Source organism: Neoarius graeffei, chromosome 4 (assembly GCF_027579695.1).
Source record: "Neoarius graeffei isolate fNeoGra1 chromosome 4, fNeoGra1.pri, whole genome shotgun sequence".
Lineage (NCBI taxonomy): Eukaryota > Metazoa > Chordata > Actinopteri > Siluriformes > Ariidae > Neoarius > Neoarius graeffei.
In genome coordinates, this window is record NC_083572.1 from 51,983,805 (window position 1) to 52,000,129 (window position 16,325).

Consider the following 16,325-nt stretch of genomic DNA (forward strand, 5'->3'; position numbering starts at 1 on the left):
ACCAAATATTTGTTTTATGGTATAAAGAATGATTTAAGTGCATCCCTTTTGGAGCTACCTGTGGTCAAAAAAAGCACTTTTTCTAAATTACACAAGTAATTTTGCTAAATATGACATATTGCCATACATTCACCAAAAATAACGTTATCACCAAATTTTTTTTTGCATGGTAAATAGAGCTATCACAGGGCTACAATAAACAACCAAGTTTTAGTCAAGCCTTTTGATATTGAAGATAAGTGTTAAATGTGATTTTTAGCTCGCGTACGCTGATTGTAAAACAACCCATATCAGTATGACCACGAACTGTAAAACAACTTGAATTATGCACTAATGTTAACGTGATCACCGGAAGCAGAACTTAAATCTCCGAACTCACAAAAAGCTCATGTTATTCTTTGATGCCATCTTCATGAATGAACGAACACTCCCTGACATATGGGGCAGAATGTTTGCCTTGTATGGTATTATTGGGGCATTTTGGAGAATTTACAGTTCTCATAAAAACACATGCTGAATTACACACAAGGGGAATTCATTAAGTTTACACAATCATTTACACAGTTACCTGAAGTTAAGAGTGTTTGCTGAATCTGAGGTTTCATGAGGCATTGTGATTATCACATTCTCCTAGCCATGCTTCCATTTTGAAAACTACTGCTTTAGACTAATGGGATTATTAAAAAGGTCTTAACACTGATATATACACATGGCTTTATTGGAATTAAGTGAAAAAATAAAAGCCCGACTACCGAACGGCATTTTATTGAGACAGGTTTATTCAACATACAAATATTGTACAGAAACAGACTCGGCGTTTAAATTTACATTAGGCATGGACGAAAAGAAATGAGGTCACACAGTGAGATAAAAGAGGAGAGGCAGTCATGCCCAAATTTGCCAGTCAATTTTTGTAGGTTGCGTGCAAATGGGCTTTGAAGGCTGCAAAAAAAAGAAAAACACAGAAAAATACTGACTTGCAACTTATGAAATAACAGATGCATACAAATTGAAGACTAGTTCACTGCACTGAAAGGCTAAAACGGTTTGGCCTGCACATTATAAATGCTTACCTTCTTGGTTATCCCATAATTCTGCAGCTGCAGAGTTCATAGGGCTATCATTGTTGGGTTCTTTAATAAAAAGGAAGGGAGGGGAAAGGAGCAGACAATGAGTCATCAGATATACTACTAAAATTATTATTCAAGCCACGTTCACTGGATATGAGCAATCGCACGCTCTGATCGGCTACTCTACTACAAGGCTATCAGCTCATATGTGAGTCGAGAAAAACAAAATGGCGGAGCGTGTTGCTGAACCAGCCAAGGAGGAAATAAAATCTACTAAACAACCCCCCCCAAAAAAAGAATACAAGTATTTGACAGCAAGAACGCACTTTATTTTTCAAGAATTACCATTATAGCATTTTTCACAAACTGCTCCGTCATTTCTCAAGTAAAAATGCTCTGTTTCTCAAAATCCAGTGAACGTGGATAGAATAAAACAGTTATTCCGCTCAATCTAGTCGTACATGGCTTAGAGCCGACTCGATGGCTATCAGCTCACAGACGACTCGATTTCGTGGAGTAGCTTTATCATCGTACACATTTGGAGTGCTGAAGTTGTAGAAACATTACCTCCAAGTAAACTCTGAATGGACAGCAGAATGGATCGAACGTCATACAGAGCAGACCATTTCTCTTTCAGAATGTCTAAGCAAATAAACCCGTTCTCGTCGACATTTGGATGAAAGCAAGGAGTGATGAATTTAACGCGAGGAGCGTTGTATGGGTATCCGCTAGGAAACTCCAATGACAGCTTATACCTCAAACCGTCGTACACCTTCACAGGAAAAACAACAACATTATGGTGTGTGGGGGGGAAAAAAAAAAAAAAAGTCTGTAAGCAAAACTGCATTTAACCAACACGTATTTACTTTTTCTACACGCGGCTTCAGAATGGTTCTGTTACATAGCTCAAACAAACGCAGTAAAGTTGAGAGAAAAAAAAAAAAAAATTATGGAACAGTCTCCCTAGTTATATAAAGCAGTCTACGTCAGTTCCTGAGTTCAAAAAACTACTTCGTAGCCATTATAATTCAAGATTGTACTCATACCAGGCACCATGACCTATATTTATTTAACTTGGATATTTTTGTTACTTAATCAATTGATTATTTTTTATATTTATTGTTTTTCTTGTTTTTAATCATTTAAATGTGTTTTATAAATGTCTTGTATTTTGTTAAGGGGTTGAATGTTAATTGGGGCTTTGCCCTGTATTCTTCTTCTGCCACTTTTGCTATTTATGTATTTATTGTGGCAAACCTCAAGAGTAAAACTTACCGTTCCCTGAGCACCATCTATTGTGCCAATCCATTTGAAGAGATTGTCCGACTCGGGGAACGCCGAAATTCCCTTGTCTCCTGACACCTGCAATACATCGAACATTTCAAGGCAAATAAATTACTCGTTAATTAGAGTGGATACTGAATAAAGTGTGAAGAGTAAAACAGGGGGGTTTTGAGGACTCACCATGAGCGTCATCAGCTCTTGCTGAAGCCTGGAAGGCAAAAAACAGCATTCAGGAATTTGCACATATTCAGTACCAAGACTAAAATTAACCCTCTTCAAAACAAGGGGTTTACACTCTCTTAATACTTAAAGCATGCACTATCCTTGTTGCCGAGATGAAGAATCATGGCTTCTGCCAAGGACCAGGATACTGCACTCCAAAACCAGGCTGCCTCTGCCAGGAGGTTCTGACTTGGCCATAGATTGATTGATTTATTGCCATTTTAGCGTCTGTGGCCATTTTATGGCCAAAGCAGGTAAAAATAAACCTCTCATCTCATTATCTCTAGCCGCTTTATCCTGTTCTACAGGGTCGCAGGCAAGCTGGAGCCTATCCCAGCTGACTACGGGCGAAAGGCGGGGTACACCCTGGACAAGTCGCCAGGTCATCACAGGGCTGACACACAGACAACCATTCACACTCACACCTACGGTCAATTTAGAGTCACCAGTTAACCTAACCTGCATGTCTTTGGACTGTGGGGGAAACCGGAGCACCCGGAGGAAACCCACGCAGACACGGGGAGAACATGCAAACTCTACACAGAAAGGCCCTCGCCGGCCCCGGGGCTCGAACCCAGGACCTTCTTGCTGTGAGGCGACAGTGCTAACCACTACACCACCGTGCCACCCGTAAAAATAAATACTACACAATTTCTTTTTTAAAAACAAAAATAATTTAAGGGTTTTTTTTTTTTTTTACACACACACACACATCAATACAAGTTAGAAAGTTTAAAACTTTTAAAGGTGGGACCTTAGAAAAGAGGTTGACAGCATTATCTTCTTTATAAAACTGCTGCCTTTTAATTCTCAGGACAGAACATGATAAAATGTGCTTAATTGATAAAGGCCTGTTGCAAAAATGACAGTGGAAGTTCACCTCCAGTCAACAAAAAAAAAAAAAAAGTGTCCGAGTCTAGAATGTCCAATTGTACATCTAGTATAGACTACTTGATCATGTCTAGATGAAAGAAAATATTAGTCTCTTCTTAACAGTGTGACATGTCAATTTGTCATCAAGACATTCATCCCATTCAGATTGCCATTTATCAGAGATATAAGAACACAATAAAAGGTTTAATATCTGAAGCAGGGATTTGACATTCAGTAACTTCACTCAAGGTTCTTTCGGCAGCACTGTCTGCCATCTCATTGCCACTCAGCCAAGGACGCGTTATCCTAATGGGCTTCATGGGCAGCTGCCCAGGGCCTCGGCCACTAGGGGGCCTCGGAGGTAGCGAGATCGGAAAATATGAAACGATATTTTCAGAAGTTTTGATCATATTGATAACATTTTTGATGCATTTCGCCACCCGTAAGGAAGCCCACCTTGTCCCGTCACATAAATCACCCGTCATTGTCAATATGATCACTGTCCATGTCTTCACACACTATGCCAGCTTGAGTTCAATGATTTAATTAATGACTTCGCTTTCCAGAAAAGTAGGAAAGTGCCCTTGTAAGTTGACCCATGGCTGTCAAACTGAATGCGCAAAGCTGTGTGCCACTGCCGTTTGGGACATTACATGTGTGAAAGGATGAAATGTTTCACACAGCCTAACATTTTGAGATTTATTTCTGAGAAGCAAGATATTTTTCTGTTATCACTCTGTTTAAGTTAAAGTCGCCTGGATTCCAAAATGAAAACGAACGGTTATATACCAAATGAATGTTCTTGTTCTGAATACTAAAGAAACTGTTGTAGGCCTGGGTTATGTTCTTGACATGTTGTTCATTGACTCACTCATTCAAAGGCTTCTTGAGGCTAAACTTTAGTTAACCAGACTTGTTAACCGTGATGTCTGATGGATTTTTTTGAACACAATGAACACAATTCATTGTGCCATCCGCCGTTGCCAGCTAAAACTCTATAGTTCAAAGAAAAAGCCGTATCTAAACGTGATCCAGAAGTGCAGACGTCTTCTCTGGGCCAAGGCTCATTTAAAATGGACTGTGGCAAAGTGGAAAACTGTTCTGTGGTCAGACGAATCAAAATTTGAAGTTCCTTATGGAAATCAGGGACGCAGTGTCATTCGGACTAAAGAGGAGAAGGACGACCCAAGTTATCATCAGCGCTCAGTTCAGAAGCCTGCATCTCTGATGGTATGGGGTTGCATTAGTGCGTGTGGCATGGGCAGCTTACACATCTGGAAAGACACCATCAATGCTGAAAGGTATATCCAGGTTCTAGAGCAACATATGCTCCCATTCAGACGTCGTCTCTTTCAGGGAAGACCTTGCATTTTCCAACATGACAATGCCAAACCACATACTGCATCAATTACAGCATCATGGCTGCGTAGAAGAAGGGTCCAGGTACTGAACTGGCCAGCCTGCAGTCCAGATCTTTCACCCATAGAAAACATTTGGCGCATCATAAAACAGAAGATATGACAAAAAAAGACCCAAGACAGTTGAGCAACTAGAATCCTACATTAGACAAGAATGGGTTAACATTCCTATCCCTAAACTTGAGCAACTTGTCTCCTCAGTCCCCAGACGTTTACAGACTGTTGTAAAGAGAAAAGGGGATGTCTCACAGTGGTAAACATGGCCTTGTCCCAACTTTGAGATGTGTTATGAAATTTAAAATCACCTAATTTTTCTCTTTAAATGATACATTTTCTCAGTTTAAACATTTGATATGTAATCTATGTTCTATTCTGAATTAAATATGGAATTTTGAAACTTCCACATCATTGCATTCCGTTTTTATTTACAATTTGTACTTTGTCCCAACTTTTTTGGAATCAGGATTGTACTCAAAGTGTGAGATTAGAATAAGCTAAATGTATTAACCTTCTGAAAATTAAAAAAAAGTCTTTAAAGGAGAACTGTCATTTTTAAACTTGCTTTATTTCTTAATTTACGTGTTATTCAATTGCGTTTTCGGTTTTAGTAACCTTACATCGTGACTCGTATTGGCAACTAACTGCAATTAATATTCTACTTCTCGGCCTAATCGATTTTTAGCCATGTTGAATTTAGTTCGTTTGGTCCATGGCAGGGGTAGCTTATCCGCGCAATCTTCACGAGACTTGTGCGAGACTTCACAACATGAAGTGTCAGCGCCGCCATTTTGAAAACTGCTTTCCAGACAAAATATTGCACAAAAACAAGTTTAAATGACGATTACTGCCTACTTTTCTTTTTTTTCCAAACTTTCCTGATTGCTATCAACACAAACAACTTCCGGCATGACATCAGCATTCGAAAGAAGGCGCGGGCATCTTTTGACTACCCCATGTCCAAAATCGCTCCCTACTCACTATATCAGGCACTGTATAGTTGCTTCGCCATTTTGTAGCGCTGTCCGAAACTTTAGCGAGGATTATTTACACCCTATAGTGTACTCAAAGTATCCTACAGTGCATCACGAAAAGCAGTGTACAATGATGGTCACTAACCAAAGCAATATATCCCATCATGCATTGCGGTCGCACTGAAAAGCAAATTAAAAGTCTTAAATTTGATTTCATAAAAGGCAGCAGCAAAGAAGAAAGTATTCAGCCTTGATTTAAAAGAACTGAAAGACGCAGGTACTTTGTAGTGATTAATGTGGGAAATGCGCTCAGTATAATAAGGATTCATCACAAAAATACACGTATGTGTTTATTATTTTGAAAACCCACCAGCCAACTGATCCGGCACGTTTAATTGTGCGACAGTAATGACGTCAATACCGGCGCGACGGACTAGTGTCCGAAAGTGGGGTTTCCCCCCCCATTTTACCAACGAACTCACTATATAGTCCTCTATCTAGTAATTAGTGAGTGAGTGATCTCGGACACAGGGAACGCTGGCAGATGTTGGCCACTTTGATTTCCGTTGTCCGTTTTCTTCAATCCTACAAAGTCTCGTACAGGTCTCAACAAATCTCATTTACAGCCGTTTCTTTGACATATGGACTGATATTACAGAGCATATTTCAAACACTCATAACTTGCTATAGCAGTGACAAAAAAGCTATCAAAAATGCATTCCGATATTTAATAAAATGAGAAATAGAATTCTGATTTTTTTTTTTTTTTTGGGGGGGGGGGGGGGGGGGGGGGGGGATTAAAAATCTGCCTTTGGTTCTCCTTTGATATTGTCAGAAGGCACAGATACACTTGTGATCGACAGCCTTGGCGACGCACTGGATCTTGATACTGGGAGAACAGGGCTGGAGGGCCGCCCTACCAGAATGAGTACACGTACCCGACTCCAAATTTGAGGAATTTTGGCTTCATTTCTATAGAACGATATGACATGATGCCACACTGTCCATTTTTTTTTTTTTTTAAAAGTCTTTGGAATGATCAATTCGTTTTCTGAGATGTTTTGGAAATGCAGAGGTGGACAGTAACATTTACCTGAGTGCTGTACTTAAGTACACCGAGTATCTGTACTTTAGGCGACTCATTTTAGATTTTTTGGATCATGGATCCGCCGATGGCGGTTAAATACTACCGCTAGAAAAAAAAAAAAGCCTGTGCTTATTTTTACCGCCGAAACATACAAGATGTTAAAAAAAAAAAAAAAAAAAAAAAACATTTTTCTTGTAACAGCATTGTATCCCTGGTACTTGGTCATATTTCTTTAAGTAAAAAGTATTAGAATCGCAAATACAAACGACAGTGTGTGTTGTATATATCCACTTCAGCAGAGTCCGAAAACGAAACCATTTACGACATTGAGTATTCACTTGAATGTTTTTATGGTATTTACGACCGCTTTACGACAGTGTCAACCTCGTGCTGACCATGGCTGACGCTGACAGCATGGATTCCGAGCTATCGCCTCAACTGTACGCAAGCATAAAGTGTGGCAAAGAAAAGTCTTTTCACCGTCTCACTAACCAAAACGTGGGCGATTTCGTCTCTCAAGCGTTGAAAATAAACAATGAAAAGATCAGCAAGGTGGTGATGTAACGAGTGCGATGCCGAATATGCCTGCCATAACTTTAGTTTGCAATTTTGGCTGCAAGTACCTGACTGTGGAATTAGAAGAGGATGGTGCTGCAGAGAGTCCTATCGAATCAAGTAGCACGAACGTATCAGCCTTCGATGTGCTCATGAGACCACATACCTTCAGAGAAGTAAGTACTGGAATGTTAGTCCATGTTATAAACTTGTACACATCACACACACACGCATTATATTATATATCTTAATCCGATATTGAAATTTTGCCATGCAAAAAAAAAAAAAAAAATTGGCCAAGGACACATTTTTATTTCGACCGACATCAAAAATGTTGAAAAAAATCCGTGAACCTAAAGATAAAAAATGGGTGGCCTTACTTGAGTAATTTTTTTTGGAAACTTATGACTTTGACTTACTATGAAGCAGTTTTGAAAGTGGATGTTTTTTCTTCTTTTCTAAAACGTGATGGGTTTTTCGAGACAGCCCATCAGTAATCACGAGTCACGTTATGTCCATAGACTGGATAAAACTATGGATCAATTTCTCAACAGCATTATTTGAACATGATCAGTTGATGGCAGAATGGAAGGAGGTGGTTCTTCTGGAGAACGCACGCACTCATGGCCCAAGAACCCATGTTTCAGTTTTCTGAAAAGATTAAAGATTCGTTTTGTTTGTGTTTTCTTTGTTTGTCAAAAATGAACCACATCACGGCCTACAAAAACTCACCATCTAACCTACGGAAGCGTATTGAGGGATGTAAACGTTTTATTCCAAGAGAAAGCTTGTAATGAAGTGGTCTGTGCTTTTAGAGCTAGTGATAACGTTGCGACAGCTATGCGGTCTGGTTAGTCAAATGACTTTCTATGGATTTGCCCACCAAGTTGCCGCAGTCTTGTCCACGGCTAACGTTTACACATAGCTAGTTAACTTGGAAGCTGTTAGTTAGCATGTAAAAACAGAGTTACGCTAACATGAATAACGTTAACTTATCTGAAGTCCTTTAGGAAATATGTTTCAGCATAATCTTGCCAAATAAACAGAATGTAGAAATCTCTCTTTTCTAGTAGTGTTAGTTTGCTAGCGTGTCAGGTGGAGCTTCACTGACCAGCTAACTTAAAGTGCACATCACGGGTAAATTCAGGAGCAAGATCAATGGCATTCTATTTTATATTAAACTTGTCAAATATCGGTCACATTTTGCGCAATTTTTTTTTTACCTTGCGCAATACCAGAAAAATTCAGTTGAAATCAAGCCATTTGAGGCGAATTGGTCCGCCTCTGAAAAAACTTGCCGTTTGGATTTCCCGGCAAACATTGATTTTCGTCATGTCGCGTGCGGGACGCCTTCTTCGGAATCCTACGTCAGCGCTGGTTTGTTTATGAGAAAACGACCTGGTGGTTTTCGTCAAATTTCTTCAACGTTATCGCGTAATTATTAAAATGGTTAACAGATGCATCATAGGAGGGTGTAGCAACACCAATCTTGATGGGATTAGTACTCATCGTTTTCCTAAAGACCGGACAATGAGAGAGAAATGGGAGCGCTTGGTCTACACAGGCTGTGCACTGAAACCGTGCAAAGCTCACGCAGCCTGCTGGCGCTTCCGCAGGTAACGTCACGAATCTGGCTCCAGACTCCTTTGGGATTTTTCCAGACACGTTTTATTTTATTTTTTTCTGCTGTAGACAGATGGCTTTGTGCAAAATTACCCTTCTGGATGAGTGTGTAAAGGGACATACTTTCATAAAAAAAAAAAAAAAAAAATGAAATTGGTCCAGAATATGCACTTTAACATTAAACCTCCATGATGCCCAGCATGCATTCATTTCGTGAATTCGCATTTCTGTCTTTGGTGTTAGGTTTTGTAAGCGTTGTGGCAATAATACAACGATGCGTTGAGAGAAAATGTACTTTTAAAAGCAAGTACTTCAGTACTTTGACTGGACAACTTAGAAGAAGAAACCTTTGTCACATGCACACTTCAAGCACAGTGAAATTCATCCTCTGCATTTAATCCATCTGGAGCAGTGAACACACACCCAGAGCAGTGAGCAGCCACACCAGAGCGCCCAGGGAGCAGTCAGGGGTCAGATACCTTGCTCAAGGGCACCTCAGCCCAAGGCCACCCCACGTTAACCTAACTGCATGTCTTTGGACTGTGGGGGGAAACCGGAGCACCCGGAGGAAACCCACGCAGACACGGGGAGAACCTTCTTACTGTGAGGCGACAGTGCTAACCACTTACACCATTGCGCCACAAACAAAGGCACCATTCCTGGAAGTACTGCAATACCAGGTTGATGCATGGAGCAGAAAGAGCAAGTCCTTATTCCAGCTCCCCGTTCTAAAAATCTGTTTAATATAACATCCTCATTTAGAGAACATATCAGATATTAAATTGATAAGAACAGATACCACACTTGATCTTAGCCAAAAGGCCACGAAGCGATACTTTCACTTGTATCGGAGTAACATTTGACAAGTGGGATCTGAACTTTGTCTACCTCTGATGGAAAGTCAGAGGAAACAGTGTTGCCAGATTGGGTGGTTTTGAATTCTACTTTGCGGGAAAAAAATGGCTTGGGCTGGTTGACAAAAATTGGGCGGGTTTGATGTTAGTTCGGCGGGTTATTAGATGTTTATAAATATTTCGCACCAACGTTCTGTGTGAGGATGCAGCCAGAGACGCTTCTATAGCCTTAGAAGGACTTTGATGCAGCGCATTCTATGTACTATGTCCACTAGTCTACATCCAATCCAAATTAAACACTTCTGTGAGGCAATCAGAGATCGCGGGCATCACATGACACAGAGTGCAGTTAGTGAATGACGGCTAGTCAAGACACCAAAGTGAGCAAAATACAAAAAAAAAAAAAAAAAAAAGTACAGACAGGAGTGGGAATGCACCAAGAATGATGCAATCCATTCTCCATTTTCTCTTCTCATGTTACATTCAGCCATGCATCGTAGCCTAACCTAACTTTTTTTTTTAACTGAAGTATATAAAACAGGTACAATCTAACAAATCCACAAAAATCAGGATAACAGATGAATACATGGATGTAGACAAATAAATTAAGCAGAATAACTCAGCCTATGAAGTTAATAAAACAGGATAAATAAAAAGATAAATAAATAAACCTCAGCAATGCAGATGTTAGATATGCATTGTAGCCTAACATAGCCTACAAAATATTCTGTGTGCGCGTCACCTACTGGTGCATGTAGGATTCAGAACACAGCAGATGATTGCGGAGTTATAATCTGATTCAGCCATACGGAGCCGAGTACCAGACAGCAGATCTGACGGGCTCATGTTGCCATTTAGAAGTTGTTTGCATTATTGTTCGATTTACAAATAGTATACTGGTCTTTAGCTGCATATTTGTACTTTACAAAATAGGCATCAAGTACATTTTGGTGGGTTTTGAACATATTTTGGGCTGGAAAACGCCAGCAGTATCTGGCAACACAGAGGAGAAACAGACAGACTGAACCCTGGAGCTGTGAGCAGCGGAGCGTCCTGGGGGTAGTGGTGGTGATGATGAATGTTCGAGCGCATGTATGGAAGTAAAAATTGAGCACTGGGTCGTGTTCAATCCCAGTTTTGGATGCATTACATGTAACACACCTTTTAGTCACAGAGCCCTTGGACACACTTCCGGCCATTTCGTTTCCTTTTAACGCGGCTGTAGAAGCAGCTGCAGCAGGATCCAGGTTCTGAGAGGCCATCTCTTCCAGCCTAAACACAACACAGGGACACACTTCACTTCCACTCCAGTCAACCTCAACAAGTGTTCAATAAACAGGAAAACTCAGGAACCAATTTTTGCAGATGCACAAAAATGTCTCCCTACAACAAACCCTGTTTTTTTTTTTGTTTTTAAACCTTACCTCTTCTTTTATTCATTCATTTAGCATTAAAAAAGGCCTAGCTTGGCTCGCTACACTGCAAAGTGATATACTGTTAAAGTGCCATTCCACCATTGGATGTATTTTTTTGGCATAAAATACAATATATTTTATGACAACATGACTAGACAGAGAAATCTTTTAGCTTCAAAATGATATATCAAACAATTTTTTGACAACGACAAGTATATTAATTTTGCGACCAAAGTCACCTACCCTTTTAATTTCCGCGTGGTAGTGAAACGTGATGTCATCGGCAGGTTCCCCTTCTTGTGTACCACGTCACGTGTGACGTGGCACAGATTATCAGCAATGGCGGATAGAACGCGATTGTCAGCTTCGGAAAAGAAGCGAAGGAAAATAGCAAGTGATGCCCAAAGGAGACGGTCGATGGTGAATATCGGCACAGCAATTGACAAGTGGAAATCGCGTTCTATCCGCCATTGCTGATAATCTGTGCCACGTCACACGTGACGTGGTACACAAGAAGGGGAACCTGCCGATGACATCACGTTTCACTACCGCACGGAAATTAAAAGGGTAGGTGACTTTGGTCGCAAAATTAATATACTTGTCGCTGTCAAAAAATGATGTTTGATATATCATTTTGAAGCTAAAAGATTCCTCTGTCTAGTCATGTTGTCATAAAATATATTGTATTTTATGCCAAAGAATACATCCAATGGTGGAATGGCACTTTAAGAGAAATCTCTTTACTATAGACGAATTTATCCAATATTTCTGATTAGAACGCAAATACAAGTTTAGGTAGCTTACTTTTATTATATTTATACATATAACTAAGACTAAGCATGTCAAATATTATCATTTCTCCACACTGCGACACTTTATTTCTGTACAGCTACATCTTCAAAAGAAAAGTTTTCACAGCCTTTTAAAGATTTTAATGTAACCAAAAACAACGCAAAATAAATTCCCTTTTTCTGTGACATGACAAATACAAAAAACCCCCATATATTCTCTACAACAAACCCTGGTTTTTTTTTTTTTTAAACCTTACCTCCTCTTTTATTCGTTCATTTAATATTAAAAAAGGCCTAGTTTGGCTCACTACACTGCAAAAAGTGATATACTGTTAAGAGAAATCTCTTTACTATAGACTAATTTATCCAATATTTCTGATTAGAACACAAATACAAGTTTATGTAGCTTACTTATTATTTTATATTTTATTATATTTATACATATAACTAAGACTACGCATGTCAAACACTATTCTCATTTCTCCACACTGCGACACTTTACTTCTGTACAGCTACATCTTCACAAGAAAAGTTTTCACAGCCTTTTAAAGATTTTAATGTAACCAAAAACATAATGCAAAATAAATTCCCTTTTTCTGTGACATGACAAATACAAAAAAAAAAAAAAAAAAAATCATATATTCTCTACAACAAACCCTGTTTTGTTTTGTTTTTAAACCTTACCTCCTCTTTTATTCATTCATTTAATACTAAAAAAGGCCTAGCTTGGCTCACTACACTGCAAAAAGTGATATACTGTTAAGAGAAATCTCTTTACTATAGACTAATTTATCCAATATTTCTGATACAAGTTTATGTAGCTTACTTTGGCTCATTTCAAGCTTTGTCTTATTCTGTTGGCAAATAATTTTGCTTCTTTCTAGAATTAAGCACTTAAATTACCTGCCACCAGGACAATTTCAAGCTGGAAATGAAGAAAAGCATCAGCTACACAAGCTTATATTTGAGTCCAGATAATCTAATAACAAGTGCGAGATAAATTCACTCATTTTAAAGATATTTTCTCTTAACGATATATTAGTGAGTTGTCTGCTTTGCTGATTTACTTCCATATCTGAGAGAGATTAACACCAGGTTGCAGCTAACAGCGTCATTTTAGCCCCTGCCGTTGTTAGCTAGCATGCAGCTAAGCAGCAACAACACCGCTATAATATCTAAGAGTTCCCTCTAAATACAAACAATTATTAAAATAAACGACTAATATTTAATACCAGTTGTAAAAATACACCAGCATCTCCATTACACACGAGGCTAATGATACAGCCGCTCTGTTTACGGCTAGCAATTTGGCTACAAGGCTAAAACCAAACAATTCTAATTCAACCTGTATTGTTTATTTTGCCGCTGTGTAAATTAATTAGCAGTGCAGCTGATTAAAAGCGGACATTACCGGCTCTGCGCGGTCCCTCACTAACAGCAGCGCTCAGTCAGATTTTAAAAATCTGATCCCGCCCCCCCAGTTTAAACTTCCTCTCTCAAACCCGTTTCCCCGCCCTCAACCACTGCGCCGACCAATCACAGCCAAGCCTACAAAACCAAACCGGACGGGCTTGATGACGCATTTCAGGGATCCTACAAACTGATTGGACGAGCCGTTCTCATGGGTGTGTCCATAACCGTTGACGACCATGCAGCAGAATCGAGTTTGATCAAATGGCTCCCTTGAGAAGGAAAACGACCTTCATTTCGCGCCTATTTTCCAAAATTTGTTCCCTTTTTTTAAATTTTGAATTTTTATTTTATACATATAACTAAGACAAAGCATGTCAAATCCAATACTATCCTCATTTCTCCACAATGCGACACTTTATTTCTGTACAGCTACATCTTCAAAAGAAAAGTTTTCACAGCCTTTTAAAGATTTTAATGAAACCAAAAACATAATGCAAAATAAATTCCCTTTTTCTGTGACATGACAAATACAAAATTAAAAAAAAAAAGTCATATATTCTCTGGTATTCTGTAAAACCTTTTACGAAGTATTTCCAGATAACTCAAAAGGTAAAGAAAGAAAAAGTACTCACTGATACACATATGCAGACATTTCACACACGACCCATGTAAGAAAATATATCTATACACATAGAGAGAATATTACACGGTGGCGCAAAGATCTTCAAGCGGTGAATGTAGAAGAAACCTTTTATTTGTCACACTTCAAGCACAGTGAAATTCATCCTCTACATTTAACCCATCTGAAGCAGTGAACACACACCCAGAGCGCCCAGGGGTTAGATACTTTGCTCAAGGGCACTTCAACCCAAGGCCACCCCACGTTAACCTAACTGCATGTCTGTGGGGGAAACCCACGCAGACACGGGGAGAACATGCAAACTCCACACAGAAAGGCCCTCGCTGGCCGCTGGGTTCGAACCCGGAACCTTCTTGCTGTGACGCGACCGTGCTAACCACTACACCACCTATAGCACAAGTGAGCAAAGTGAACTATTTTTCAACACGATAAGATAACATACCTTCACACCACCGTGTAATGCTCTTTATATTATATGGACATCCACAAAAAAAATAAAAAAATACACAAGTTAATCAAAAGAATTTTAATTCTGAACCGGTTTGCCATTTTGACAAACGTGTACCAGGTCAGCGGGAAAACACTGGGAGTGACGACACTGGAGTGAAATATCAGGAATTATTATACACACAGGACACTTTCTCCAGCACTTTTTAACCTTCTAGCAAGTTTCATTCGAATGGTTTGAAAGCATGCAATATGATCATATCGCTTATCCTACATGCACTTTTTAACCTTCTAGCGGGTTTCATTCCACCCGATGGAGAATGAGCATTGAATACGGTTTACGATATCGCATGGTTGTCAAGACAACATGACGTCACACGTCGGAGATGATGCGAACATTAAACGAGAAAAAAAAAAAAAAGTTTTCTGCCACGCATGCGGGGAACCGTTTTATTTGTTCGCCGGCGCACCCGCAACAAACGGTCACAGTGAATTGAAAATGCCGTAAGAGACGTTTTTCGTGGTATATCGGACATATTCCATTTAGCGATCATGATTCTGAACTTGTCTTTGACTCCTTCAGTATCATACTAGCTGAATGGAATATATCTCACAGACCGCTCAACGCCAGCCAATATTATTTATGTCACTCAGATCCGTGATGCATTTCATATGAAAAATACGAGTTTTTCAATACAAGATACACTTCATATCTTCAAGCCAATGCGTGATTTTTTTATTATATAGACACATTGACAAACAAAAAGTACCCAAATTTATCAAAGCAATTCATCGATTTCCTCACGAGTGGCAAATCTCCATATCTCACGGTTTTGGCTCGCCACGTCCCAGACGTAGTCCGTATGAAAAAATACGAGTGGCGTATTTCCCAGTAAAACACTGGTGTCCATATAATATTTTTAGATATTTAAAGCTACTTTTTTCCTTGTTAAGGTGGAAAAAATAGATTCCGTCATATCTCTAATAATACTGAGTTCTCTAACTGTTGACACTTTTCCAGCAGGTGAGTGCACACAAAGAAAATTGCTAATCTTGATTGGAAGGTTAAAGGTCTATTGAGTAATAAGAAACAAAAACATTCACAGAAATAAAATAATGGAACTTCTTGGTCTGTTCCTTTAGTCTGCTTCTGAAAGGTTGAATTTTAAAACGACACCATGAAGAATTATACAACTCGGAGTAAGACTGTGGGTCTGGGATCAGTTTCGAGCCCTTTATCAAGAAACAGATTTATTATTCTTTAAACTAAGTTACACTATACAAGACAGTGAGTTGATCCTGGATCAGCATTTGTACCCTAAATTAGTTTATGGTGCCAATCTCCCAATTCTTTAATCCTTCTCAGATCTCTGAGCTTCCATTGTCTTCTGCATCTTCTCTACCATCCAAACAGGCACCATGAAGGGCTTCAGTTCATCCATCCTCAATTCAGGACAGTCTCTAGGGATTTAACAGAGGGACAAATATTCATTAGACAACTTCACGCACGCGCGCACAAAAAAAAGTTTAGTTTCATATCAGTCATCGTTATGACAATTGGTGAACAGCATTTTCCTTTACGTCAAAGCAACAAAGGTCAAAGAGCTAAATTGTCCTGTAACCAAACCAAGACAGAGGAAAACGTGTGAAGCCCCATTTTAA

General features: G+C 39.3%; 2 protein-coding genes and 1 non-coding gene across 3 annotated transcripts in view; all 3 read right to left on the minus strand.

Moving 5' to 3' along the window:
• Window positions 1–761: 761 nt before the first annotated feature.
• ube2c (ubiquitin-conjugating enzyme E2C) lies at window positions 762–13,651 on the minus strand. Its single transcript, XM_060918251.1, has 7 exons — window positions 13,575–13,651; window positions 11,119–11,229; window positions 2,535–2,562; window positions 2,346–2,432; window positions 1,638–1,842; window positions 1,074–1,133; window positions 762–942 (listed from the first exon to the last, which is right to left on the minus strand). Exons 2-7 carry the CDS (start codon window positions 11,217–11,219, stop codon window positions 905–907), a joined length of 519 nt encoding a protein of 172 aa, XP_060774234.1. The 5' UTR covers window positions 11,220–11,229; window positions 13,575–13,651; the 3' UTR covers window positions 762–904.
• LOC132885561 (U2 spliceosomal RNA) lies at window positions 9,747–9,937 on the minus strand. Its single transcript, XR_009654610.1, has one exon. It is a non-coding gene; the product is annotated as a U2 spliceosomal RNA (small nuclear RNA).
• A 320-nt stretch (window positions 13,652–13,971) lies between the features above and the next one.
• Window positions 13,972–16,325, minus strand: part of LOC132885071 (deoxynucleotidyltransferase terminal-interacting protein 1) — a 44,470-nt gene continuing 42,116 nt past the window's right edge. Inside the window, exon 13 of the mRNA XM_060919348.1 lies at window positions 13,972–16,124. Coding sequence (XP_060775331.1) covers window positions 16,016–16,124 — 109 coding nt within the window. The 3' untranslated portion in view covers window positions 13,972–16,015. The remainder of the gene's footprint in view (window positions 16,125–16,325) is intronic.

What these genes read in the sequence shown, in the direction of transcription:
- ube2c (XM_060918251.1), bottom strand. Translation starts at nt 11,219, where the DNA reads ATGGCCTCTCAGAACCTGGATCCTGCTGCAGCTGCTTCTACAGCCGCG. An exon ending in CATTCAGAGTTTACTTGGAG is followed by an intron (nt 1,134 to 1,637) that starts GTAATGTTTCTA and finishes TTTTTATTAAAG; the next exon opens with AACCCAACAATGATAGCCCT. An exon ending in ATTATGGGATAACCAAGAAG is followed by an intron (nt 943 to 1,073) that starts GTAAGCATTTAT and finishes TTTTTTTTGCAG; the next exon opens with CCTTCAAAGCCCATTTGCAC.